This window comes from Epinephelus fuscoguttatus, linkage group LG20, assembly GCF_011397635.1.
Source record: "Epinephelus fuscoguttatus linkage group LG20, E.fuscoguttatus.final_Chr_v1".
Taxonomy (NCBI): domain Eukaryota; kingdom Metazoa; phylum Chordata; class Actinopteri; order Perciformes; family Serranidae; genus Epinephelus; species Epinephelus fuscoguttatus.
In genome coordinates, this window is record NC_064771.1 from 28,636,665 (window position 1) to 28,662,587 (window position 25,923).

The window sequence follows — 25,923 nt, forward strand, 5'->3', positions numbered from 1 at the left end:
TAAAAATAAAGCTGCCTTGCCTAATACAAACGGGTTTTTTTTTATTGTTAGTAGATATAAATGTACATTAAAGAGTTGGGTTGAGTCTGTCGCATGCATTTTTAGCTCTCCATAAGCATTAAAGCTGTTTACATATTGTACAAAATATATTTTTAAATGTAAAATATTTTCATTTCCTTAATTCCCATTTAAGTGTAGAATATTACTAAGTAATTGTAGGCCTATGTATGTGCATAAATGGCGAGGTACCAGAATATTTACAGGTGTTATAGATAAACTAAGCATAGTCAAAATTTATTGATATTGCTCCTTTGGATCTTATTTTTTTTTAGTGTGTAGAAGCCAAGATGTGGAACAGCTTTTAAGATGTGTACAAAAATAAATAAATGAATAAATAAATAGATAATAATTAAAAATAGTCTATTGGTATTTTAAAAATATTTGGCCTACAATTCGAACTATGATAAGCATGATTTTATGATTTCATGATTTTATGTTAACTTGTTTTTATTTTTATACTCAATTTAATACACAATTTTTGTGTCAGGTACTATTTATATATATATTTTTTTGTTTATTTCTAATTTTCCCTGATGTTACTACGTATTCATGAGAGTGTTATGTAGCCTATATTTTCGTTTATGGCAGAAGCAAAAATAAAATAAAATAAAAATGTACATTGAAATGAAAAATTAAAAAAAAAACAGAATGTGCATTACGCTAATGTATAAATAATAATAATAAGTAGAGAAGAAGAATTAATTTTAAAAAAATCCCCACCCTGAAATTAACATTTCGTGTCATCCTTGACCCTTGACATGCACTCAGTAACCTTTTAAATCTCCAACTCTCTCTTGAATAACACTTAAAACCTGCCATTTTATGTATTATGGTATTACATAATGTCACATTTAATATTTATAATATATTTATATACAGTGTGGGGTGGAATATCACAGGAAAAAATGATATAAAAATATTAATATCATTTTTAAAAACTAAATAAAAAATGCAATGTCAGTGGGATCTCTTCAAAACACAACAACAAATTCATTTCCGTACAATAATAATTATCACCTGAGTGTAAGATCTGTGTATTAGCAGGTAACCAGGCAGCACTTATATCTACAGTAACTATGATCATACCTGAGCAACAGCAAGGTGTGGCACTGTCACCAGAGGCCCGCCCTCTACCGTTGGTAATGATTAAGTCTAATAACATTTATCTGCTATTCATTAGGACAGTGAAACACGTCGTCATAATTCATATTAATATAAAAAAAAAATGTGTATATTAATTACACGCGGTTGTTCTTGCATTTCCTACTCATATTTGGAGAGTCGTATTGTACCGTTGTGGACTGGTGATTTGGGCTGCCTTGTTTCTGTGCACTACCCCAACAACCCGTGCGGTGATGGCGAGGAAACCCCGTTGACAAGGCACTGCTTTTTCATGACGGTGAGTTTCCCTTTGAGTGTATTATAATTTTGTGATAAAAATTTCAAGGAAAAAACACACACAACCTCCTTCCTCCCTTCCTTCAGGGAGGGAAGAGAGTTTGAGCGGAGAGAAAAATCTATCCGAGACAGAACAGGGACAGTGAGAAAAATATATGAGTGGGAGAGGGAGAAGGAGGAGGAGGAGAAGGAGGGGGGAGCAAATTAAAAGTTGCCAAATGGAGATATTGGGTTTCAAGAGGAGTGAGACAGGAGTAAAGGGTTTGCCTCTTTGAGTCGTCTTTATGTTGTGCTAATCGGGATAAATATGTATGGCGCGGCACGGCTTTAGTCCTCCGGCATTTTCGACGAATTCCACCCGACATTTGCAAAACAAGGCGTCGTCGACACCGCGGCTAGCTAACCAGAACAGGCCGGGGTTTATCGTTAAAATGTCGCGGAGCGTCCTGCCCGGAGAGCTACCCGACCAGAACACGGGCTGCCGCAGAATCCCCCCGGTTGAAACGCGTCGGTTCGGGTATATGGAGACAAATGTGACGTTTTTCATGCTGGCAGATGAGCCACATAGAGGACAAATGAAAGCCTCCCCAACAGAGAAAGAAAGATCACGTCAGCGACGACCAGCCACAGGCAGGCTGGAGCTGGACGACGGGCGTTTTGTGCTGCTTGAATGCGATTATCATTCTGTCGATTCAGTCTATTTTTGGAAATAAAACTTGCAAGCTGTACATTAGCTGGCTTACTAAACCAACCGGCGGTAGCACACACGGCACCAGTAGCAGGACGACAGCGGGGACTAGCTTGGTCTGCGTGGAAGCACGTATGCTAGGGCGGACTGCGGAGACTACGAAATAGCTTTAAAATACACAAAAATGGCCAAACTCCTCGGATAAGATGGTTTTAATCCGACGGCCGTGGTTAAAGCTGACAACAGAGCCGCAAACTTAGTTGCTTTGAGCTACTTTAAACGGCCATTTTTAACAGCAAAGGCACTTTAGCTCTGTTGTCTTTTTTTTTTTTTTTTTCAAATGTAGCTAACGTTTTAAATTGACAGTTAAATTTTGAACGTTGGTAACGCGTTCGAACTAACGATTGCTTTCGTTGGTGTCGTTCGACTATTAAATAATTTACTGTTTTGTGTTTTATTCGACACATAAACAGCATTTTAAGCTTTTTATTGTGAAATAAAACGTTCCTAAGTTAATAGTTTGGTTTCCATTTTTTTGTTCGTAATGGCCTACGCTGCTTCCTTACATTTTTTACAGCATTGTGTCCACTTCTAAATGACAAAGGAGCCTCACTGCCTGTGTTAGCATTCCCCCTCATGACGAGAAAATGTCGTCGTTTTTATTATAGATGTTAAATAAAAGACAATACTCTGTAACATGCTTAACTCAATCAGGTTTCTTGGTGTTTAAAAGTCACGTCACAGTCAGTTTACAGAGCCTGTTTTGTACGGCAGCCCTGTCGTTCTTTGTTCTCCCTGCACTAAAGATGGAGGCTGAACGTGGCTCTGTTGTGAAGACAGCCTATGGCATGGTAACAGCCATTTTGTAGCACTGCAGTTGAGACGTTTTGCACTTACCCAGGAACACAGCTTACATTTCTCCAACACTGTACAACACAACCTAACATTTAAATACCAAATACTTAAGTCAAAACTGCTTTAGTCATTAACAGCTCATATATTCCCTCACCATATGCTCCACATAAATTAAATAGACAACTTGATAGATATCCAAACACTCAAAACCCATAACTGCTGGATCAGATTAGTGCTCATGGGCTTGGTTTTGTCACCCTTTTATAATGTATCACAAAGATAGCTGCATACTTAAGCTGGCTGACACAACATAAAGCCAATAGCTCTTTCTGTGTAAAACTCCAACAGCCATTCAAGGTATAAATGGAGCAGGGTGGAGTTATTTCCACTGTAATGGCCATTTTCAGTCTGTGCAGACAACCAGTGTGGGACAGCAGAGGAGGGCAATGGGTGGGAGTTTATGTGTCACAGACAAACATCTGTAGGAGGGGATGAAGGCCATCCGGCCCTATACAGATCTCCCATAGCACTCAATAACATATCTGTCCCCCCCTTTCTTCTTCCTCTCCACCCCTCATTTCACATCCATCTTTTTCTTTTTTATCTCACCATCCTCTGCAACACTCCCACACCTTGTATTTTTCACACGTTTAATTTTGTGTCATTACTGAATGTAGTTTCTCACCCTGCAGCCCACGAAGCCAAGGGTGTTAAATGACTGAATTCATGCTTCCTGCTGGAAAATCTGTGAGTGAGACGTCCTTAATATGATGATACATATGCTAAGCCTTCACAGCTCATACACCACCACCTCAGAGTAACAACAAAATGATCCACTGAGGTTTATTGTCATGATTAATGAAGCTACTAGTCACTGATTCATGCATATTAAAACATGGATTACATAATGTTAAATTCATACTAGCCATCTGATCACCTGCTTCATTCTGTCCCAATATCCTGATATTCTTTCAGGTGTCATGGATGATGAGGACGATCGCCATCTTCTGGATATTTTAGGGTAAAAGCCCCGTTTATAAAGCTGGTATTTACATTATAGACATACCTTCACTTTCAATCACAGTGTGGACACACATTTTTACATTTGTCCTGAAGTTTTGCTTTAGTAATTAGGTAATATTACAAGGGTTCCTCTTAAAAATCAATGCCAAAGCTTCTGCAAACTTTTTATTTATTGTTTTGTTGAATTAGGGAAGTTAATAATCTTATTCACAAGAGATTTATTACAAAGCATATTCTGTTATTCTACTCTGGACCAGTTGAGCCATTTTTAAATGTGAAAAATCTCTTTTTCAGAGATGTGGATGCATTGAATGACTATCTCCATGGTAGCAACAGCAAGTCTGTGAGTGACTCTTTCAGCATGTATCTACAGTCATTCCTTACCAAGTGTGTCCGAATTGTTATTTTCATTTTAATGCATAAAGACTACTGATTATCTGTTAAACTCTGTTTTGTTTCTACAGATTGAGGAGGATGATGTAAACAATGCAGCTTATGGGTCGGATGGATCCTTCTTTTCTAGTGACACCGTGAGTAAAGCTTGATTCACCATAACAGACTTGATAACAAAATTTGACCATCGTACTATTGTTATGATTCACTTTTTATGGAGATAATCTATTCAACACTCGTAAAGAAGTAGTGTGTAGGATTTAGTTGCATCTAGTGTTGAGGATTGCAGATTGCAGCCAGCGTAACTTCTCCTGTGTGCCAAGCATGAACTCCCGGTTAGGATTTCTTCGGTGTTCAGCGTTCAGGAGGTTTTTACTGGAAGCCGAATTATCTGCAGAGATGTCCTTTTCTCTAGAACAAACAGACACAGTGATTTAAACCGGTAAAACCATTGAATAAAGCAGTTTCAAATTAAAAATCAGTGTTTTTACAATGCTGTTCGGCTTGTCACAGACAGCCTGCTAGCCCAGCGCCTGTTAATGTGTGCTCACCTTTTTTCTCTGATAATGCACGATTCTGACGATAAGGAGGTTTTTACTGGGAGCTGAATTATCCGTAGAGTTCTCTTCCTCTTTGAAACAAACACGCCCAGTGATTAAAACTGGTAAAAACACAGAATAAAGCAGTTTCACGGTAAAAATCAGTGTCTTTCCAATGCTGTTTGGCTTGTAACAGACAGCGGCACCTGCTAATGTGTGCTCACCTCCTTTGTCTGATAATGCATGATCCACCACACTCAGGAGGTTTTTACCAGGAGCCGAATTATCCGCAGAGTTCTCTTCCTCTCCAGAACAAACAGAAAGGACAACATAGTTGTTATATTCCATTTCTGCAAGTATATCTCCATAAATCCTACACACTGGACCTTAAACAGCAAAGGAAGTTTGTTAGTGTAGGAATATTTGAATAAGGGGAAGTGTCATTTTGTGAGAAGATAAAAGTTATATTATTAAAGGTTAATGGTGTAATTTCCTTTTTTGCACAGGTTGTAAAAAGCCTCACTGTTGTATAAGACGGACCTACAGGGAAGTCTGTCTAATATGCTGTTCACATGCAAACACTGTTGTTTTCCACGCTCATTTTCTCTAAATGCTTCTTTCAGGCTGGCTCCAACGCTGGCCTCAAGGATGGCTCCTCTACAATGGGTGAATTCGGCGAGGATTCAGCAGGGGCAGGCCTCCAGCTCTCCAGCAGCCTTTCATTTATCGAGGATGAATTGGGGTCTGGGAACTCCCCTGGAGGGGTGGATCTTGGGGGAGAGGACCAGCCCTTTGACATCCTCCAGAAGTCTCTCATGGAGGCTGACATCACGGAACAGACGCTGGCCCAGGAGGCCTTACTAGACTCCCAGCCTGCTCCCACTCTGGTGCAGGCTCCTGTTCCCTTCCCCTCCCAGCTGGTTTCTGGGGGTTATGGCGGAGGAGTGGGTGTGGTGACCACGGCGACAGCTGCTTTCCCCACAGGCCAGTTCCTGCAAGGGGTGTCCCAGCTGCCCAATGGTTCTGCCCAGCACATACAGGTGTTGGGCTCGTTTGGGGCCGGTGGTGGCGTGATGACTCTGAGCAGCTTGGAGAGAACTCCTCAGCTTGTGCTGAGGGCGGGGGCGCCTGTAACTGCAGCGGGGACAGCAGCAGGGGGGCAGGTGTTTGCCCCTACCCAAGGCCAAGTTGGTTTGCCTTTCAAAAACATCCCCCTTCAAAACATCATCATCCAGAGAGGCCCGGGAGGGACCCAGACTCTTGTCAGACCCATTCAGCCTAAACCTCTTCAAGCTGGGGCTCAGACTGTCTACAGCCTTGGTCTTCAGCCCACTCCCACCACCCTTGCAAATGTAGTTAACGCTAACACGGCTTCTCCTGGGGGACAGTACACAGCCAATGGCTCCATTGTAGTGCAGCCGCCCCTGGAGCAGCAACAAGCACAGGCCCAGACAAATATACCACCTGGGCAGTACTTGCTGCCCAGCTCTTTGGCACTCACTCCGGCCAGCTCCATCCACAACGGCCCCGCCGACCCCAACTCAAACACCCTCATTACCAGTCAGAATGCGGTGCAGATTGTTGCAGGGCAGAACTTCACCGCACAACCAGGAGGCCAGCTAATATTGAATCAGGGAGTAGTCAACAGGAGTCAGGTGGGAGGGGGTGTAACTCAAACATGGACCGGAGTTTCATGTGCGAACCCCGCCCCCGTACAGACATCATGCGCTCCGGGGCGGCTGACTCTGGTTGGCCCAGCGACGGCGGGGATCGGTGGTCAAGGCCAAGTGTCGGCTAGCCCTGTTCAGCGCCTTCTAGTGACTCAAACTCAGAATTGCACTTCTCTGTCCCCTTTAGCTGGTACTGTGACGCAGGAACAAGACTACAGACAGGTACCATCGCAAGTTTCACTTTGTTTTCGCCTGTTTTCTCTCTCCTGAAAGCTGCCATCTGACTGATATCACTTTCATTTTAATTTTTCAGAATTCTTCATCACCTGCCCTCAAACAGGTGCAGCTCAGCAGCATCCATGGTAACACAGGCTGATTCATTTTTTTTTCGGTGTATGATGTATTTAAATTTAAAGTCAGCAGCACTTAATGAGGTTGCCTTGTTGTTTGTATGATCTCTTTTTAGCCATGACAACCATGACTCAAGATTCAAAGCTGAACTCACAGGTATATCACTCATCCTGCACCCTATTTGTTTTGCACTCATGTATATGGTGTATATTTAAAGGTATAGTTTGGAATATTTGAATTCAGGTTGTATGATGTACTTATCCATAGATAGGGACGACATTGGTGGTATTATGACAACTGTATTATGCACACTTTCTCTTTATAGGTCAGTGCTCAGAAGAGACCGGCCCTTCCGCCACTTACAAGAGGAGAAATGTGAGAATTTGTGTTTTTGACTCTATTATTTCACCTTTTTTTTCACTTGTTGTCAGCCATTGACGGAGCTTGTCTCTTTTTCCTGTCATCTCTTTAGGATTTTACAACAGCTGAGGAAGGATCACGCTGGAGTTCAGACCCCGGATCAGCGTCGATTCAATTCAATCAATGATGCACTGCAAAGACTCCTCCCTTACCACGTGTTCCAGGGGGCTCCACCCAGCCAGGAGGAGTTCTCACAGGGTACAGCCATGAATTTATTTGCTTTACTCTAAATCTGCAGCAAAGGCAGAAAACTGCAGACCTGAAGTATAGTGTGTTTATGCATATATTTGCCAAAGTAAAATTGTGTTTGCAGGATTTAAGTACCTGAATCCAAATAGAGTTTTGTGTTTTTACAGTGGATGAAGAATTTGAGGTAGTTGCAGCCCAAGTGCTGATGAGGACCCACGCCATGGTCAACAAATACAGACGGCTACTAATGGTGGAAGCTGAGGTAGGCTCGCACACCCACAGATACCTGCATGCAAACATGTTTTCGTGTTATGACAAGCACAGGGCCAACTGGTTGTCTCTCCCTTCCTTGCAGCGTTCCAGTCCGTCGTCAGAAATGGTGATGATCGACAGGACCTTCAACCAAGAGGAGCGCAGCAATCTGACACAAGACAAACGCATGGTACTTGTGGATCCAGGTAAAAAGAAAAAAAGACAGTTAAGGACTTTGCAACCAAGTTGTTGTTTTTTTTTTTTAAAATCCATCATCAGATGACAATTTTTACGCACAGAAACCTTGCATCATTCTTGGTTTATACTTAATGCAAGTGTCTGCACAGCCAAAGTGATGTCACATTATCAGACAGGGCCCTTAGGATGGGTGGGGAACCATGCTTTAGACTTTTGATCTACAGTTTGGGAAAATATCGGTTTGCCGTGAGAAGAGACCACAGCTTATAAAAATTCAAAGGTTTTTTTGAGCTTGTATAATAAAAAAACTCCTGGAGATATTAATCCAAATAAGTGACATATTTATCTAAATCCTGCCAAGCTCACTTCCAGCAAATCGTGCACGAAGAATTGTGGGTACTTTATACCTGCTGAGGATACACAAATGCATCCTTGAAAATTCTCTGAAAGAAGGACTCTGTCATCAGTAGAATGTGAAGGATCCTCGACATTGGAACAGTCTATAAGTGGGATTTGATGATTTAACATCCTTAAAATTCAGCCATTTAAGGATCCTTCCTTGACTCTGAGAAACACCTAGAGACTGGGTCCTTATCCATGGAGTCCGCCATGTTGCACTGCCATGTTTCCACAGTAGCCCAGAATAGACAGACCAAACACTGGCTCCAGATAGGGACATTTGCATTTTCGCTTTGGCGACTGCAGTTACTAGCCCCACTGCAAAGAGCCAGCACCAGTGTTTTTACCGGTTTTTATCACCTGGTTTGTTTCCTGAGAGGGAGAAGCCTCTGCGGATAATTCAGCTCCCAGTAAAAACCTCCTGACCAATTAACACTGAAGGAATTCTAATCGGGAGAAGTTTAAGCTGGTCACAATTTGCAGTCTTCATGTTAGGGGGCGATCACACAGAGATGAAACGCTAGAAGCGCGGCGCCAGTAAAACAGTTGTTTTCCTGTGATGCAGCGCGTCTGACCGGTGTTCAGGTGCTTTCGAACTTCTTTTTAGACGCGCGTTTCTAGATGCGCGGAGACGCTGAAAAGTTAAAATATTTTCAACTTTTCAAGAGCATCAGACACCAGTAGCTAGCGCACATTGAATAAGCGCTTCCAGCGTTTCAAGCGCTTTGAAGCGTCCGCGTCTCTAGCGTCTCATTTCTGTGTGATCACCCCCTTAGATGTTAAGGGGGATAAATCCTACATATAGCCCCTGTAAAGCAAATAATAATCTCACTGAATGATTTGTTTAACTCTTCCTCTCATCTTCTGTCTTACAGACACCTTCATGGAGGACTTCTGTTGTGGGATGAAATCTAAACTTTTCCAAGAACCCCTCCCCTCTCAGTCGTCGTCCAGCTGTAGCTGGAATCATTCATCTGACAGAGGCTCTACAGAGCCGCCATACAGGACAGACTCTCAGCCCGGGTACGGAGACCCGGGAGGAGGTGGAGCTGCAGTACCAGTTGCGGCAGATAGACTCCACCCTCCACTCTTAGAAAACAAGAGTGTCCTGGAACTCAAGAGATCCCAGCAACACTATGGGCCCAGCAGCGCCAGCAACAACAGCCTCACCGCTGCCAACAGTTATCCCCAAGGTAACCCCTCAGCTTTCGCAGCATCGACAAGAGGACAGACGCAGTACCAGGTGTCTCACCACCTGTCCTCCCCCCCGATCCAGCCCCAACAGCCCCCGCAGCTTGCCTCACCCCCTCACCCCGACACAGACTCTGCTCTGGAGGCGGCAGTCAACAGCATCTTGGAATGTTAAGACTGATATCATCCCTAATGTATGGTTTCAACTTCTTTTTTTTTGTTGTAAAACTCTCCTGTTGTAATATTTGTCGCATTCCCCCACAACCCAGTGTGAAGAGAGGCTAACTCTTCTTTCAGGTCTGTTATCTTTGTGAAACCATCTCCGGCCATGTAGCATGTATTTAGTTTGTTTTGTTTTAGTTTTTTTTTTTGGGGGGGGGGGGGTTGAGGCACTTAAACTTACCTATAAAGATCCGGGAATGTGTGCAATGCAGCGGACTCACAGATGGAAAATGTTCTTTTCAATTTAAAGTTATTTTAAGGGGTAGGGTCCGCAATTTCAGTAGCTCGAATATAAGAGTGTCCCTCTCTTCACACACAGGAATTATTAAAGGGATAGTTTGGATCTTTTGAAGTGGGATTGGATGACATCCTTATTCATAGTCAGTGTAGCACAAACAGTAGATGTTGGTGGGCACGCCCCCAGTTTAGAGAAGCAGGCTGGAGTCTGACATGGAAACTAAGCAATGTACTTCTGTGGATGGGAGCAGAAGCAAAACGTACTTTAGTACGTACATTTAAATTCTGGAAGTATTTTTTAGATGGCTAAAATACATTATGCTGCTGCCCTCGTCCAAAGTACTTTGCTTAGCTTCTGTCGATACTCCAGGCTGCTTCTCCAAACTGGGTGCGTGTAATACACTGACTGTGCATTAGTGCCTCATACAACCCGACCTCAGAAAATCCAAACTGTCCTTTAATATTTAGTGCCAGTTAATTTCCCCCACTACCTATGCTGAAGAACAGGGAGGAGAGACAAAACGACGACTCTGTGCCTAATTCTAGGTTTTTATTTTGAAGTGTTTACATGAAGGAGCTCTATTCAAAAATATCCACTGACTTAAATTACAAACATGCACAGTGTGCACACACACACACGCTTTAGTACAACGTGTTAAGTAGATTCCAAGGCGTAGAGACACATTCACATAGACGAATTGCACTAAACGTACTGTCGCTCATTTCAGGAACTATCCGAACACGTGGCTCTTGTTGACATGCAGTGTACGCTAGGCTAAACCGAATGTGAATATTTGGAACAGAACTAAAATCTATTCGCCTGCTTTCAGCTGCCTGCAACAAGGATAACCTCTTACTCACACTAGAAACCAGTCAGACTAGTCACACAGACATACAGTAGTGTTACCGTACTCTGCAATGCTTTTTTTTTCTTGTGCTCAAGTCACATTTCCTTTGGCGTTTTTTCTTTTGTACCTTAAAGGTATGCAAGCCCCGACACACACAGACACAGGACGAATACTCAACCACTTCTATCATTTCACAGTGTGTTTGTGTCAAGGGGAGCTTAGTCCTCAGATTGAGGAAGATATGTTACAGTATGATCCTTTTTTTAATTTAGATTTTTATTTCCTCATTTATTTTTTAGAAATGACATTAAAAAAGACGACTGTTTTTGTTTGTTGTAACGTGTTCCCCAGCTCTGTGAAGATTACAATATCGTCTATAGTTTAAATGATCCTGGAGGGTCGCTGATTGTACGTATGTTGGTCTGCCTTCTGCATATATAATTATATATTGATCATATCAGGCTGTCTATGCTTTACCACCTCGACATTTCGACCAGTGTGTGTGTTAATCTGCATACATGCACACTGCTCTATATTTTATGTAGTTTGGTTGTTTGGTCGCCATACTCTGTGTCCTCAAGTGTTCGCTCACTTCAGTCCCCCGGGATGTTTTTCTCACTTTGCAGTGTTTCTGTTCACACGTTTCCTCTTTTTCCCTCTCAGCAGCGCAACCAAAACTCAAAATAGGAGAGAGTGTGGCTTTGTCCAGAATCAGCGTCAGATCTTTATGTCTTTGTGCTGGTGACAACAGCTCTGCAGTGCTTCCTCTGAAGCTGTTTCCCCTGAAGCTCCCACTGTGTTCTGGTTGTATCGGAGTATTGTTGGGGTTGCTTTTAGTCTTTTAGAGACAAAACTTACTGTGATATTTCACCATGATAAAAAATTAGGGCTGGGCAGTATGGAGAAAATGTAATATCGCGATATTTTGTACAAAATACCCCAATATCGAGATTTTTGATGAACTGTTGATCAGTAATGTGGATTTAATGACTGTTGCTGCAATCACGTGAGACAGCAAATCAAATATCAGTTTAGTGGATAAGAGCAGGACACTAAAAATTAAGTGAGGCAATGTAAAGGTACACAGCTTTGCCTTTAAAAAATAAAATATTTCAACTTTTTGCTGTCCTCCACGACAGAATTACAACTAGCTCCCTCACACACGGCCAAACACGGGCAACCATTATAATTATTGGACTTTACTAGAAAATTGAGATAAATAATAAACCTGAAATGATTTTATTTAATATATTCAAAAACATCCGGAGGGAGCTCGGAGTAGAGCCGCTGCTTCTTCGCGTCGAAAGGGTCCTGTTGAGGTGGTTCGGGCATCTGATCAGGATGCCTCCTGGGCGCCTCCTGTTAGAGGTGTTCTGGGCACGTTCCACTGGTAGGAGGCCCCGGGGCAGACCCAGAACATGCTAGAGGGACTACATATCTCGTCTGGCCTGGGAACACCTTGGGCTCCCCCAGGAGGAGCTGGAAAGCGTTGCTGTGGAGAGGGACGTCTGGAATACTTTGCTCGGCCTGTTAACCCCGCGACCCAGCTTCGGATAAGCGGATGAAAACAGATGAAGGGATGGACTTTTAATTAGATTATTTGAAACAATACGGCATCAGAATCACAAAATATCGTCATGCAACTGTCCTGCTATTTGTCTGGACTGTTGGTTTGTTTTCTTGTGCCATTTCGAAGGTGTTTTCCATCTCCCATTTACAGTCCGTCTGATTACATCGTGAATGCAGCATAGGGGCTCATTTATGCTCAAAAAACCCCCCCAAAAAACGTTAGAGTCTTATATGGAATCCTCTGTTTGTATTCATGCAAGTTTTCTGAAAGCTTCCGAACATGGACAAAACGAAGCAGTACCATCAAAGATTGGGGGGCAGTGTAGCGTAGTTCAAGCAAGATACCATTGTAGAAGATGACAAAGTGGTAGAACCGAATGAATTGGTTATACAGAGAAAAGAATTCTCTGTCCGCATGTTGCGATGTATTTAAAGGCTACGAAGACCACTGCCGTCTACACCTCCATTAAAAGGTACATTATTAAGACCTCTACCACCGTCGCCTTGTTTGTTGTTAGATATTTTTGACCCTACAGCCATCTGTCGTCTGTAGGACGATATCTTGTCTCATATCAACATACCAGTATACTATGAATGTATTGCCCAGCCCTGTAAAGGGTTATCCCGCAACATTGGCCATGTACGTGTTTTAAATCTGCCGATTTCTGCCAAATCCAACACAGGACCAAAGCTTAGATTAAACACTGCTGATTCTAGACAGCGTCACCTTCCTCCTGTACACGTCTGTGAAACATGCTACAGTGGCAGACTGAAGGCCTTTAATGTGGGGGTGATAGAGAACACATCTGTCTTCTTTTGTGTTTGAGTGCCAGTGGCCACTGCAGCCCGCCTGTATCTCTGCCTCGCTACCAGTGCACACTGAGGAAACTCTAATGACATGTAAGGGTCCTTCGAGTGGTCGCTGCAAGACTTTGTGCCTCTATAGCACTTATATCCACGAGAACATTCGCTTCAGACTCGCACAAAGTGGGGACGTGTTCAGTGGTGGCGAAACGTTGTGTTATCTGGATGCATATCAGTGTCTGAGGGCCTGGTAGGAACATACTGTGCTTTTTCTCCCGTTTCCAGTGCAGAGATGTTTTTCTTTTTTCTTTCTGCCTCTATTTTCACTGTTGTTTTGTCTCACTTGATTTGTATAGTTTGTTGTTTTGTACAAAAAATGAAAAGTGAAACACAAAATATTTATAATTTTTGTATGGAGAAAAAAAAAGAATGTTAAAAAAAAAAACGAGAAAATGGAAATTATTTTTTATTGTGTTGGCTACAAGGCGGCATCAGGAAAAAAGTCATTACAAAAATACTGTCATTTCTTCATTTGTAGCTAATGTGTGTTCACTACAGCAGCGAGGAGAAGTCAACAATAAATTCATTTTGAATACAATGACAAACTGGTCCAGTCCGGATGAGAAAGCTCCTTCAGCGTCCCTCCATTGCTATTCTGTGAGTGTTCACATACTGGCACTGACAGACTAGGCATGCATAATAACATCATGTGACAGGGAGAAAGCATTTGCAGAAGAAAAATAGATCTGTAACCCTCTGCTGCACAGATACGATCTTGTCATGGAGACTGGAGTCAGGATATTTTGGATTTCATGTTTCTCTGTGTCTGGGCTGCCAGAGTAATCAAGTATTTTAATCAAGTTAAAAATCTGTTGGTTCCCTTTAATCCCCTCATGGACCCCAGCACCAATGCCTCTGCACAAAGGAGCTCAGAAAACTCTGCATAGCAAACATTTGACTGCCCAGCCCCTCTGGATTTGGTAGCACAACACAACAGTGACACCTAGTGGAGCCCTTTGGAAACACACAGTGGGACTCCACATAGAAACTCATTTTCCCTTCTTAATCTAAAATAAAATACAAAGCAAACTACAAAATATAAACATAGATATGTGAATAAATAATATGCTTCAGTGTACTGCTCACAGGCTTTCACTTCAGATGCTCTACGCAGGAGCAAGTCAGTTGAGAATAAAACTGCTGGTATCAGATCCACAACTTTTCCATTTGTTAAAGGAATAGTTTGACATTTTGAAAAATTCACTTATTCACCTTCAGGCAAAGAGTTAAACACACCACACTACGATAACTGCCCATTTAATATAAGGCCACTGTCAGCAGCTGGTTGGCTGAGCTCAGCATAAAGACTGGAAACAGGAGCAAACCGCAAATCTGGTTTATCCAAAGGTAAGAAAATCCAACTACCAGCAACTTTACAGCTCACTGATTAACATATTATGTCTCTTTTCTTTAATCCAGACTAAAAAGGTGAAAAAAAAGTGACACTTTACCATGTGTTGAGGCCACTTCTTCAGCACAAAAATATTCGTTTTAAAAGGTATTTAAACACATGCCACCTTTTAAAAATATTGTGCCTGCCATTTGAAAATTGCAGTAGGCAATACTGGCAGCACATTTGTGCAGTGGTTAGCATTGTCGCCTCACAGCAAGAGATTTCCTGGGAGTGCCCTTCTGTGTGGAGTTTGCATGTTCTCCCCATGTCAGCGTGGGTTTTCTCCAGGTGCTCCAGCTTCCTCCCACAGTCCAAAGACATGCAGGTTAACTGGTGACTCTAAATTGTCCGTAGGTGTGAATGTGAGTGTGAATGGTTGTCTGTCTCTATGTGTCAGCCCTGTGATAGTCTGGTGACCTGTCCAGGGTGAACCCTGCCTCTCACCCAGTGTCAGCTGGGATAGGCTCCAGCACACCCGTGACCCCAACAGGATAAGCTGTTACGGAAAATGAATGAACCAGTACAACTATTGACACATTTTACTAGGCTGACACTCGTACAAAGTACATCATTTGTTTCAGATACTCTTTTCTCTGGGTACTCGGCTCAACCCTATCAATTATGGCTCTTTCTATTATGAATTTCTGATTCATGGAGGTTTTATTTATTATTTGTTTATAAAACTTTGCTCGAGCTGAAAAAAGCCATTTAAAAATCCTTGACTTCATCACAATGTGAAGCCCATGAGCCAAGCAGGAACTTGTGGGCGGGGCCAGTGGGAGAAACACAACTGCGCATATTCAGCAGGCAGTGTACCGCAAAACTAAACCTGGAATCTAGAAACTTCTTTCTAGTTCTCGCCAGGCGAGTTACTCCATTAGAATGAACAGGCGCCATCTTGGCATCTGGTATCTAGGAATTATTATAAATCTATGGTTATGACGTGATGTCTGTAAAATAATAGAGAAGCAAAGGCCCTCCCCCTCCAGTGTCCCCCATAGGACCAAGAAATTTTGGAAAAAATATGTACTTAATGGCGAGACAAAGAATAGTTTGATCCCATTGTATTATGCTGAATTGCACATCTGAAGTTTGCCAATTTAAAAAGTAATTTTGCAAGTCAGGAAAGTCGCAGTTTGTCGTAGGTGTGTCAGTGAACTACATCCCGCATCTCATAAGTTACATGTCACGAACACTGGCTATCTGGCTGGAATATGGCTAAGTTACCTAGTTAGCTAACTAGCAAGCTAGGTAACTTAGCAATGTTCCAGCTAGCTTACTAACTAGCTAGGTAACTTAACTAACTTAACTTAGTTACCCAAGTTAGCCTAGGTAAAGAAGATAAATTAGCCTAAGTTAGCTAGCTAGGTAACTTAGCAATGTTCCACCTACAAATTTAACATTATCTTACCTGGTGTCTTCTATCCAGTGACTCCTGGTATTTTATCAGCCGGGAAGTGAAGCAAGACCTTTTGCCATGTGAGTACATCCCGGTACGAAACACACATGCATCATAGCTGCAGCGAGAGAGAAAGCCATGACGTCACCTAACCACCTTCTGTACGTGTTTTACAACACGTACAGAAACTGCGATTTTCTTGACTTGCAAAATGATCTTTTAAATTGATGAACACAATAATTCAAATGGGATCAAAAATCTGTCTCTGTGTTGGGTTGACATTTTTAATTTCTCCAAGCTATTTGGGATCAGTAGGAGCTGATAAGTATAAAACACTAAATACTGTCACTGACAATAAGGTCCCAATGTCCTCAAACGAGACAACAATAAAGTCTCAATGTCCTCAAACGAGACGATAATAAAGTCTCAATGTCCTCAAACGAGACAACAATAAAGTCCCAATGTCCTCAAATGAGATGATAATAGAGTCCCAGTGTCCTCAAACCAGACGATTATAAAGTCCCAATGTCCTCAAACGAGACGATAATAAAGTCTCAATGTCCTCAAACGAGACAACAATAAAGTCCCAATGTCCTCAAACGAGACGATAATAAAGTCCCAATGTCCTCAAACGAGACAACAATAAAGTCCCAATATCCTCAAATGAGACGATAATAGAGTCCCAGTGTCCTCAAACCAGACGATTCTAAAGTCCCAATGTCCTCAAACGAGACAACAATAAAGTCCCAATGTACTCAAATGAGACGATAATAGAGTCTCAATGTCCTCAAACGAGACAACAATAAAGTCCCAATGTCCTCAAACGAGACGATAATAAAGTCCCAATGTCCTCAAACGAGACAACAATAAAGTCACAATGTCCTCAAATGAGACGATAATAGAGTCCCAGTGTCCTCAAACCAGACGATTCTAAAGTCCCAATGTCCTCAAACGAGACAACAATAAAGTCCCAATGTCCTCAAATGAGACGATAATAGAGTCCCAGTGTCCTCAAACCAGACGATTATAAAGTCCCAATGTCCTCAAATGGGACAACAATAAAGTCCTAATGTCTTCAAACGAGACAACAATAAAGTCACAATGTCCTCAAACCAGACGATTATAAAGTCCCAATATCTTCAAACGAGACAACAATAAAGTCCCAATGTCCTCAAACGAGACAACAATAAAGTCACAATGTCTTCAAACGAGACAACAATAAAGTCCCAATGTCCTCAAACGAGACAACAATAAAGTCACAATGTCTTCAAACGAGACAACAATAAAGTCCCAATGTCCTCAAACGAGACAACAATAAAGTCCCAATGTCCTCAAATAAACAAGTGTCAAACATAAAAAGTGATCAGGTTATGGACCTTGTCCACTTTTGTGTCAGGATCGGCTGCAGACTGACTTGGCAGAGATGGCTGCCATCTTGTTTTTACATGGATCAGTGTATTGTGTTCTTACTACCACTAGATGGCACAAAGAAGTTTCCACAAATGAGGACAGCAGGTCTAAGTTAAGTAGAATGAAGTATAAGGTGCAGTAAACCCAAAATGTGATGTCCTCATATGAGGACACAGGGTCTCAGGAGGATATATAATTTTTTAAAATGGTAATCTGACACACATGCTGCCTTTAATAAATATGAGGCCTCCTGCTATTTGAAAACAGCAGTGGGCCATATTGTCATTTCAATTTAATTTAAATAAACTGTTTAACCTCAGTTGCTGTATCACCTTAAAAAGACAAACTGTCTTTTTTAACCTTATTTCTATACAAATAAACATGATATAAGGCTTTAAAAGGTGCTGGTTGATGGATTTAGTCTGCATTTAAACAGAGCCAAGCTAGCTGTTTCCCCCTGTTTCCAGTCTTTATGCTAAGCTAAGCTAACCAGCTGCTTGCTGTGGTTTCATTTTTAACGGACAGATATGATCGTCATAGACAGAAACCAAATGGGCTGACAGGAAGCGCCACCATGATGATGAGAAACCAGTACCAACTTGTCAGACACAAATCCTGTGTAAACCTTTGGATCTGGATTAATTATATATTATTAACAAAACAGATGCTTCGAGCTGCTGTTTCCCTCACACACAGTTACGCTTGTCCCAGCGTCTTCACCTTCACATTAGTGGTACTTCCTCCATCGATCATGCTCTGGAAAGAATACAGACATGATCAGTTATCTCTGCAGCCCGTTACACAAAGCAACACTGAGAATAACACACACACTTACTGAGGTGAGGGTATCTCCAGATGTAGCTGAGCACACAGTATCCTGCTAACAACATGCCCACTCCACCAACACCACCTTTCTTCACATCAATGTACCTCCTGTAATACCACTGCCAGCCTGATGGAAAAGGAAAAACATACATGTTAAACTTCAGAAATACTTAAAGGAAGCCAGCAGTCTGATGTGTTTCCTGAGTGATACAGGATATATTTGCATGTGTGAGAGGTGAGTGTGTTACTCACCTCTTTGCACCATTTCCACCACATCTCTTGGATGGCTGGGGGTTTTACAGGCCAGCCACTCCGGCAGCTCCCTCAGTCTCACCTGGCCAAGACTCCGCTGCGTCAGAGCTCCTACAAGTCATGACAACAATAAGGAATCAAAGCACTGACACAGATTAATACGCACATTAAAGACTCAGAAATGTAACTACACATCGTGGCGATGCAGACCTCCTGTCTATTTCTGTTAGCTGAAACCATTTCCCTCAGTGGAAGCAAAGCTTTTATTTACTTTAATTTCACAGATAAGAAACAATAAATTGTGAAAACAGTAAAGCCTCCACAAAAATAGCATTTTAAGTCTTGTGTGTGATTTATCCTGGCTTCATATGAGCAGAGGAAATCTCTGTTAGTTTCTAGGCTAATTTATACAATGTAAAATGCCATAGGCTTGTGCTAATAACATTAGCATGTTAAATTTTTTTATAAAAGTTGTTTCCTTTAAGACAGTTGTTTTTTCAGTGAACCTTGTGAGTTGTTATGGAGCCAAATACTATAACGTTACCTTTGTTAAATGTTGCTGTTGTCCCTGGCTTCATATGAGAAGAGGAAAAGTTCGCTAGCTGCTAGGCTAATTTATACAACGTAAAATGCCATAGGCTTGTGCTAAAAACATTAGCATGTTGTATTTGTGGGGAAAATGTGTCCAGATAAAGACAAGTGTTTGTCTGTGAATGCTGCGAGTTATAGTGAAGCCAATTAGCGTACTTGTGTTTGAAATTGTCTCTATTAAGCCATGTTTAATGTGTGTTTAATGTGTGTTTTGAATCAACTAAACTTTACAGCACTTCACAGAAACCTCCGCCGCCAACTAGTGTTTTGGAGGTGTAACTGCAGAGCGACACAGACACACCACCGCACAGGTATAAATGCTCACAACGGCGTAGGCTACGTGGGTAGACTACAGAGTAGGGTCTGCCACACAAGTATAAATCCCCCTTTAAAAGGGACAGTTCACCCCAAAAGCATCAATCAATCCACAGTAGTTTGTTGTCTCTGTTAAGTATCTGTCTGCTATTCACTCACTCTACAGCAGGAACAAAAGCTCTGTGCCGGATATTCACTACACTTCAAAATAAAGTATGTTTTAACGCTGCTAAGCATTCAGCCCAGCCCTATAGCTCATGTAGAAATGCTGAGCTGCATTTTTCGACTGGGGGGAAAGACAAATAAAGAAGTGTCCAATGAGTAAAATGGCCATCTAAAGCAAAAACGTAAGTCGAAGAATAAGTTAACAAAATTACTTAAGTCACTTGAGAAACATTTCATTCTGTACCAAAATGTTCTTGAGTTTTGACGACCACATTCTACTGTCAGGTACTGACCTTTAGTTCCCTCATCAGCAGTTTTTTGCTTCCTGCCCTTCAGTTGCGACTTCAACCCATCATCGGCTCTCAACATCTCCTCCCTCGCTGCCGGTAGAGGGCTGGAAAACGCAGTGAGTGATGGCGATATAGTGAGAAGTCCTGTCATCTTCAGCCCCTCATTTGCGCTGACTGTACTTTGAGGGAGCGTGGCTTTGCTCACCTGAGATGACAGATGGCCAGAAAGGAGGGGAGCGGCAGGGGAGGTTAGTTCATGCTGCTGCATGGGGACTAAAGACGCTGGTTTAGACTTTCTCTTGACTAACTGTAGCTCAGTGTGTTGTAAACTGGTGCTGGGCAGCTGGTCTGACAGGGTTCTAGATGTTTCCAAGGTCCCTGTCGGGGGAGGAACTGGACTGAGACTAGTACCAAGTCCGATTTTGCTGTTTAAATCATCAGCAGTTTCAATTCGGCTCAGGATGCTTGGTCTGCTGGATTTACGGGTGGCATTACCTCTGCCTAACATGGCTTTAACATCCTGGATGGTAACCCTGGCCTGGTGGCTGCTTCCTGATTTTAAAAGCATCTTATTCACAGATAAATCCTCAACTTCCCCCTTGTTGCTCATCCAGATGTCGTCTCTTACACTGGATCTTGCACTACTTTGATTTACTTCAGAGTCCAGAGAGGTTGAAGTGTGTTTGGTCATTTGTGCAGCCTTCTTCGTCTTTGACGCCTTCGTTTTAGATACAGCTTTGGGTTTAGTGTCCACAGACAGAAACCAAGGATGGGCGTTGTCTTTTATTGTGCCTTGGTTGGGATTAGTTTTGGTCTGAGCTGTGGGTCTAGAGCTTAGAGTTTGGTCCTCTGAGGCCGATGTGCTTCCCTCCTGTGATCCCTTAGAAACCTGTGTGGACTTGGCAGCTTCTATCAGAGAATGGAGACTTTGCTTTTTGGGCTTAGAGACGGTGGAAGACAGAGACGGTGATGAGGAGGAGGTGAGGGAAGTGGTAGAGGAGGGCATGTTGGCTGCCTTGATTTGCTCAGACAGCTTCTGTTTCTTCTTCTTAGTTGTTGATGGAGGTGATGCAGAACTCGGGGGCAATGAAGGTGTTTCTGATGATACAACAGACGCCTTTTTACTCTTCTTTGATTGCGGACTTGCTGTTATCGACAGTGTCTGTGTGGACTTCACTGTTGATTCTGACAAGGCTGCGGCCTGCTGAGAGGACGATGATGTCTGGTTTGTTGTGACATCATGTTTGGTTGGAGGTGTTTTGGAGCTCACTGCTGCCTTACAGTGTGGCAGGTGACTCTTCAACCTTTTGTAGGTTTTCCCACAGAATGGGCACACCTCTGGGGGGGAAAACAGTGACAGAGTGTGTGGTTATACCAACAACAACCTGGCAGGAAAACTTATGTGTTTAGATCTGGTCAATATAAACAAATATCGACGTTATTAATTAATCTGCTTGATATTTTCCTGCTTAATCAACTTAATGTTTCCCTGTACATAGTTAGAAAATAGTTAAAAAAAAAAAAAAAAAAGCCTATTAATATTTCCAAGAGCCTAAAATGGTGTTTTCTAATTGTCTAAAGTGTCTGGCCAACAGTCTAAAGCTCAAAATTATTAATTATTTAATGTATTTTTATTTGCACATTCAAAATGGCTTTAAATCCAGATAATAAAAACAATTAAGTAAGAGTAAGTAAGTAAGTCAGGAGAGGTTAAGAGGCCACAGGCTTATATACCCCCTTAAGAAAGAAACAACAAAACAACAACAAAAAAAGGAGAAAAAGAAACATTTAATGAGAGCTTATTGAGTTAAAACCACTTTCCTCATTTGTTAGAGTTTAATTTATTAGAGTGTGTAAGTCAGGTTGTAATAAAACCATGTTGGCATCATCAGCAAACAAAATGGGCAAAGAAAATTTACTAACAAATACAGAAATCACTAATGTAAATAAGAAATAATAAGGGTCTTGGAATAGATCCCTGTGGCACACCATATGGTATATGAACTGTGTTTGAAGCACAACTACTTAGTGTCTGAACTTACTGTAAAATACTACTAAATATCGACCAATGTGTGCTTAAAAGGAAATGTACACTATGTTTTATTTATTGCATGATGCACATTTTCTCTACTTTAAGGGCTGACCTTGTCATCGAAGGAAAAGTACACTGCTCAAAAAAATTAAGGGAACCCTTAAATCACGCATCAGATCTTTGTGAACAAATAATTCAAGTTGAAAATCTTGAATCCAAAATCATCAACCCACGGAGGGCTGGATTCAAAATCACACCAAAAATGAAAGCAACAAATTGAAATCACAGGCTGATCCAACTCATAATGTGACTCAGTAATGTGTATGGCCCCTACATGCCTATATACACTCCCGACAATGTGTGGGCATGCTCCTGATGAGTCAGCAGATGGTGTCCTGGGGGATCTCCTCCCAGACCTGGATCAGGGCATCTGTGAGCTCCTGGATAGTCTGTGACAGTGCTTGGTAGCGTCAGATGCATTAATACATAACGTCCTATAGGTGCTCAGTTGGATTTAGGTCAGGGGAATGAGAGGGCCAGTCAATGACTTCAATGCCTTCATCACCCAGGAACTGCCTACACAATCTGGCCACATGAGGCTGGGCATTGTCCTGCACCAGGAGGAACCCAGGGCCCACTGCATCAGTGTAAGGTCTGACAGTCGCTCTGAGGATTTCATCCTGGTAGTCAGGGTACTGTTGGCTATGACGGAGGTCTGTGCGACCCTCCAAGGATATGCCTCCCCGGACCATCACTGACCCGCCGCCAAACTGGTCATGCTGGATGATGTTACAGGCAGCATAACGTTAACCACGGCGTCTCCAGACTCTTTCACGCCTGTCACATGTGAAGGTTCACTCAGTGTGAACCTGCTCTCATCTGTGAAGAGAACAGGGCACTGATAGCAAATGTGCCAATGCTGGTGTTCTCTGGTGAATCGAGCTGCACAGTAGCCTGTTGGAGGTCATTCTGTAGGGCTCTGGCAGTGCTCCTCCTGTCCCTCCTCACACAAAGGAGCAGATACCGTTCCTGCTGCTGGGTTGATGCCCTGCTACTGCCCTGTCCAGCTCTCCTCATGTAACAGCCGGTCTCTTGAGACTGTGCTGGGAGACACGGCAAACCTTCTTGCGACGGCACGTATGGATGTGCCATCCTGGAGGAGCTGGACTACCTGTACAACCTGATTGGGCTGCAGATACTGCCTCATGCTGCCAGTAGTGACGAGGACACTTGCAGAACACAAAACTAGAGAAGAATCAGTCAGGAAGGATAAGGAGAGAGCAGCTGTCTGTGGACACCACATGTAAAGCCATTTCCTTTTTGGAGGTTGTCTTGCTTTTGCCTCCTCGTTGCACCTGTTGTCACTTTCATTTGCATCAAGCAGCTGAAACTGATTCACAATCACTTGTGCTTCCTAAATGGACAGATTGATATCCCTGAAGTTTAACTGACTTGGTGTTAGACTGTGACCATACAGTGTTCCTTTAATTTTGAGCAGTGAACTTGGAGTGGAGTCTATTCCACTGCAGACTCTACTGTATTGCATCAGCAGGGCGGTAAGTCCCAATAAAGCCACATATAATAGCAGTGGTGATGAGGTCACGTGGTGGTTCTGCTTTTGTGAATGACAAAACAATACTGTGACACTTACCAGAGCTCATTGTGCACGCGTCTGTCCAAACAGCCAATCAGGTTGAAGCATGTTCCAAAAACGTGCAACAGGGAAGTTACAACAGCGTCAAACTATGAAATAAAGTGACATAAATGATTATATTAAGTCACAGAAGTGTCGACATTTAAACACTTTCAGCTTCGCAAACAAGTTTTTACATTCAGGGTCATGACTGTTGATGTTTCCGGTGAGGACCCTTTAGGTGGCGCGTTAGAAGCCTGAGTGTAAAGTGCTAACACGTCGCTAAATTAGCTTAAAATTACCGCGTTTATTTAGTTTTAAAACTGTACTTATTAGTGATGGATTATAACGGGGCTGTGTGGCGCATAGTAGCAGTTAATTAAATACCTGTATGGTCATGTAGAGATCTGTTCAGTGGGTGTGGTGCGCACACTGGCGTCTCTGCTACGTCGTAAACTGAGATGATTCACTCCTGCCTACTTCCGGTTTCGCGTAAATCCCCGAACAAACCAAAAACACTTCATCAAAATTCCGACTAAAGCCTTTGATATTACGGTCAGACGGTATTTGAGTTGTCCTCAGAGCTGTTGACGGTATTATGTAGCAGAACAAGACGTTTAATTAACCACAAAAACAGTTTCTTGGCAGTTATTTCCCATAACAGAAGCTGAATGGGTTTTTTTTTAATGTTCAATAATGATTAATTTATGGTTATTTGAAGTTTATTTTACTAAATTTATTCTATTTTAATTTAATTCTTTCTATACCTATTCACATGATTAAATAAATAAAAAAGAAAAAAGATTTATTGAAGAAAAAAAATCTCCAAACAACATACTTGACTTTCTTAAAGCTTTCGGCCACACCTCATGGTCATCCTCAGCATGAGTTGCTCTGTTATCCTAAAAAAATTTTTATTATCAAACTGTATTGTGTTATTTGAAAAGAATAAGTTAAGAATGACTATCTTTGTGTGTCAAATAAAGCATTTTTAAATTTTATTTTTATTTTATTTATTTATTTATTTATTTATTTTTTTTGAGGAAACAGATTTTAGGGATGATATGGTTCAAAATATACAAAAACAAGCCTTACATTCATTTGTATAATTTTAATAGGCTTCCCACACATTTTCATGGACAAAATTTCAAAACTTGTTATGGATCCATTATATTAGATTCAATTTAATTCTATTTAATTTTTCTTTTTTTTTAATTTAATTTTATCTGTTTTTGTTTTGTTTAATTTAATTTAATTTAATTTATTTTTGGCCCAGCTTGGCTGAAATTGTAATTGTTCCCAGCTGGCGTACTTTGTGGGAGAGATGGAACGCAGGGGGAAAATGAAGCAACCTACGTGATAGTAAACAAATGTCACACAGACGCACTCTGGAGCTACATTACGTCAGTAGCTTTAGAAAATAAATTTACCATTGTGTTGCAGTACATAAAAGGTCATCCACAGAAGACTACTGTACCAGTTTTATTACACACAACAAAATTCCATGACTTCCCCCTTTCTTCCCCCTTCACACTCATCCTGTCCTATCTAATGTACTTCTAGTGTAGAAATACAAAATGGCCAATGGTATTTCATTCGCTCATTTTCTGTAACACCTTATCCTGTTAGGGGTCGCGGGGGGCTGGAGCCTATCCCAGCTGACACTGGGTGAGAGGCAGGGTACACCCTGGACAGGTCACCAGACTATCACAGGGCTGACACATAGAGACAGACAACCATTCACACTCACATTCACACCTACGGACAATTTAGAGTCACCAGTTAACCTGTATGTCTTTGGACTGTGGGAGGAAGCTGGAGTACCTGGAGAAAACCCACACTGACACGGGGAGAACATGCAAACTCCGCCCAAAAAGGCTTCCCCACCTTGGGTTCAAACCCCCCACCCTGGATTCAAATCAGGAACCCTCTTGCTGTGAGGCGACAAAGCTTACCATTGCAACACCATGCTGCTTATCCAATTTCCATGACTTTTCCTAGACTACCAGTGTTTTTTATGACTTCTATGACTTTTAAAGGCCTGGAAAATGTGCTGGGAAATCCATGACTTGTCCAGGTTTCCCATGACCCCTAATTTAAAGAACATCAATTTAAAACATATTTTGAACTCTGTATATTTGACTTTGAACTTTCATTTCAAATTCTGTCTAAAGAATGTTAACATCCATCCATTTTCATCCTCTTATCCAAGGCCGGGTCCCGGGGGCAGCAGGCCGAGCAAAGCACCCCAG

At 42.0% G+C, this 25,923-nt stretch overlaps 2 protein-coding genes across 6 annotated transcripts; one reads left to right on the forward strand and one right to left on the reverse strand.

Annotated features, from left to right (window-relative positions):
- The first annotated feature begins 1,390 nt into the window (after window positions 1–1,390).
- bicral (BICRA like chromatin remodeling complex associated protein) lies at window positions 1,391–11,296 on the forward strand. 3 transcript variants are annotated; one of them, XM_049563092.1, is made up of 13 exons: window positions 1,391–1,459; window positions 3,694–3,748; window positions 3,977–4,022; window positions 4,319–4,367; window positions 4,489–4,554; window positions 5,580–6,848; window positions 6,940–6,988; window positions 7,093–7,133; window positions 7,303–7,352; window positions 7,450–7,595; window positions 7,754–7,848; window positions 7,942–8,044; window positions 9,311–11,296. In XM_049563092.1, the coding sequence occupies exons 3-13, from the start codon at window positions 3,982–3,984 to the stop codon at window positions 9,799–9,801; spliced, it is 2,400 nt and encodes a 799-aa protein (XP_049419049.1). In that variant the 5' UTR covers window positions 1,391–1,459; window positions 3,694–3,748; window positions 3,977–3,981; the 3' UTR covers window positions 9,802–11,296. The 3 variants fall into 3 exon arrangements, with proteins under 3 accessions (XP_049419049.1, XP_049419050.1, XP_049419051.1); XM_049563093.1 differs by lacking the exon at window positions 1,391–1,459 and adding an exon at window positions 1,502–2,997; XM_049563094.1 differs by lacking the exons at window positions 1,391–1,459; window positions 3,694–3,748; window positions 3,977–4,022 and having other exon boundaries at window positions 4,318–4,367; window positions 5,463–6,848.
- A 3,987-nt stretch (window positions 11,297–15,283) lies between these two features.
- On the reverse strand, window positions 15,284–24,132 carry si:dkey-21c1.4 (serine-rich adhesin for platelets). Of its 3 annotated transcripts, none has more exons than XM_049563099.1 (6): window positions 24,059–24,132; window positions 23,690–23,781; window positions 20,010–21,344; window positions 18,646–18,756; window positions 18,404–18,520; window positions 15,284–18,324 (listed from the first exon to the last, which is right to left on the reverse strand). In XM_049563099.1, the coding sequence occupies exons 2-6, from the start codon at window positions 23,697–23,699 to the stop codon at window positions 18,296–18,298; spliced, it is 1,602 nt and encodes a 533-aa protein (XP_049419056.1). In that variant the 5' UTR covers window positions 23,700–23,781; window positions 24,059–24,132; the 3' UTR covers window positions 15,284–18,295. The 3 variants fall into 3 exon arrangements, with proteins under 3 accessions (XP_049419056.1, XP_049419057.1, XP_049419054.1); XM_049563100.1 differs by lacking the exon at window positions 24,059–24,132 and adding an exon at window positions 23,869–23,884; XM_049563097.1 differs by lacking the exon at window positions 24,059–24,132 and having other exon boundaries at window positions 23,690–23,996.
- Window positions 24,133–25,923: the final 1,791 nt, after the last annotated feature.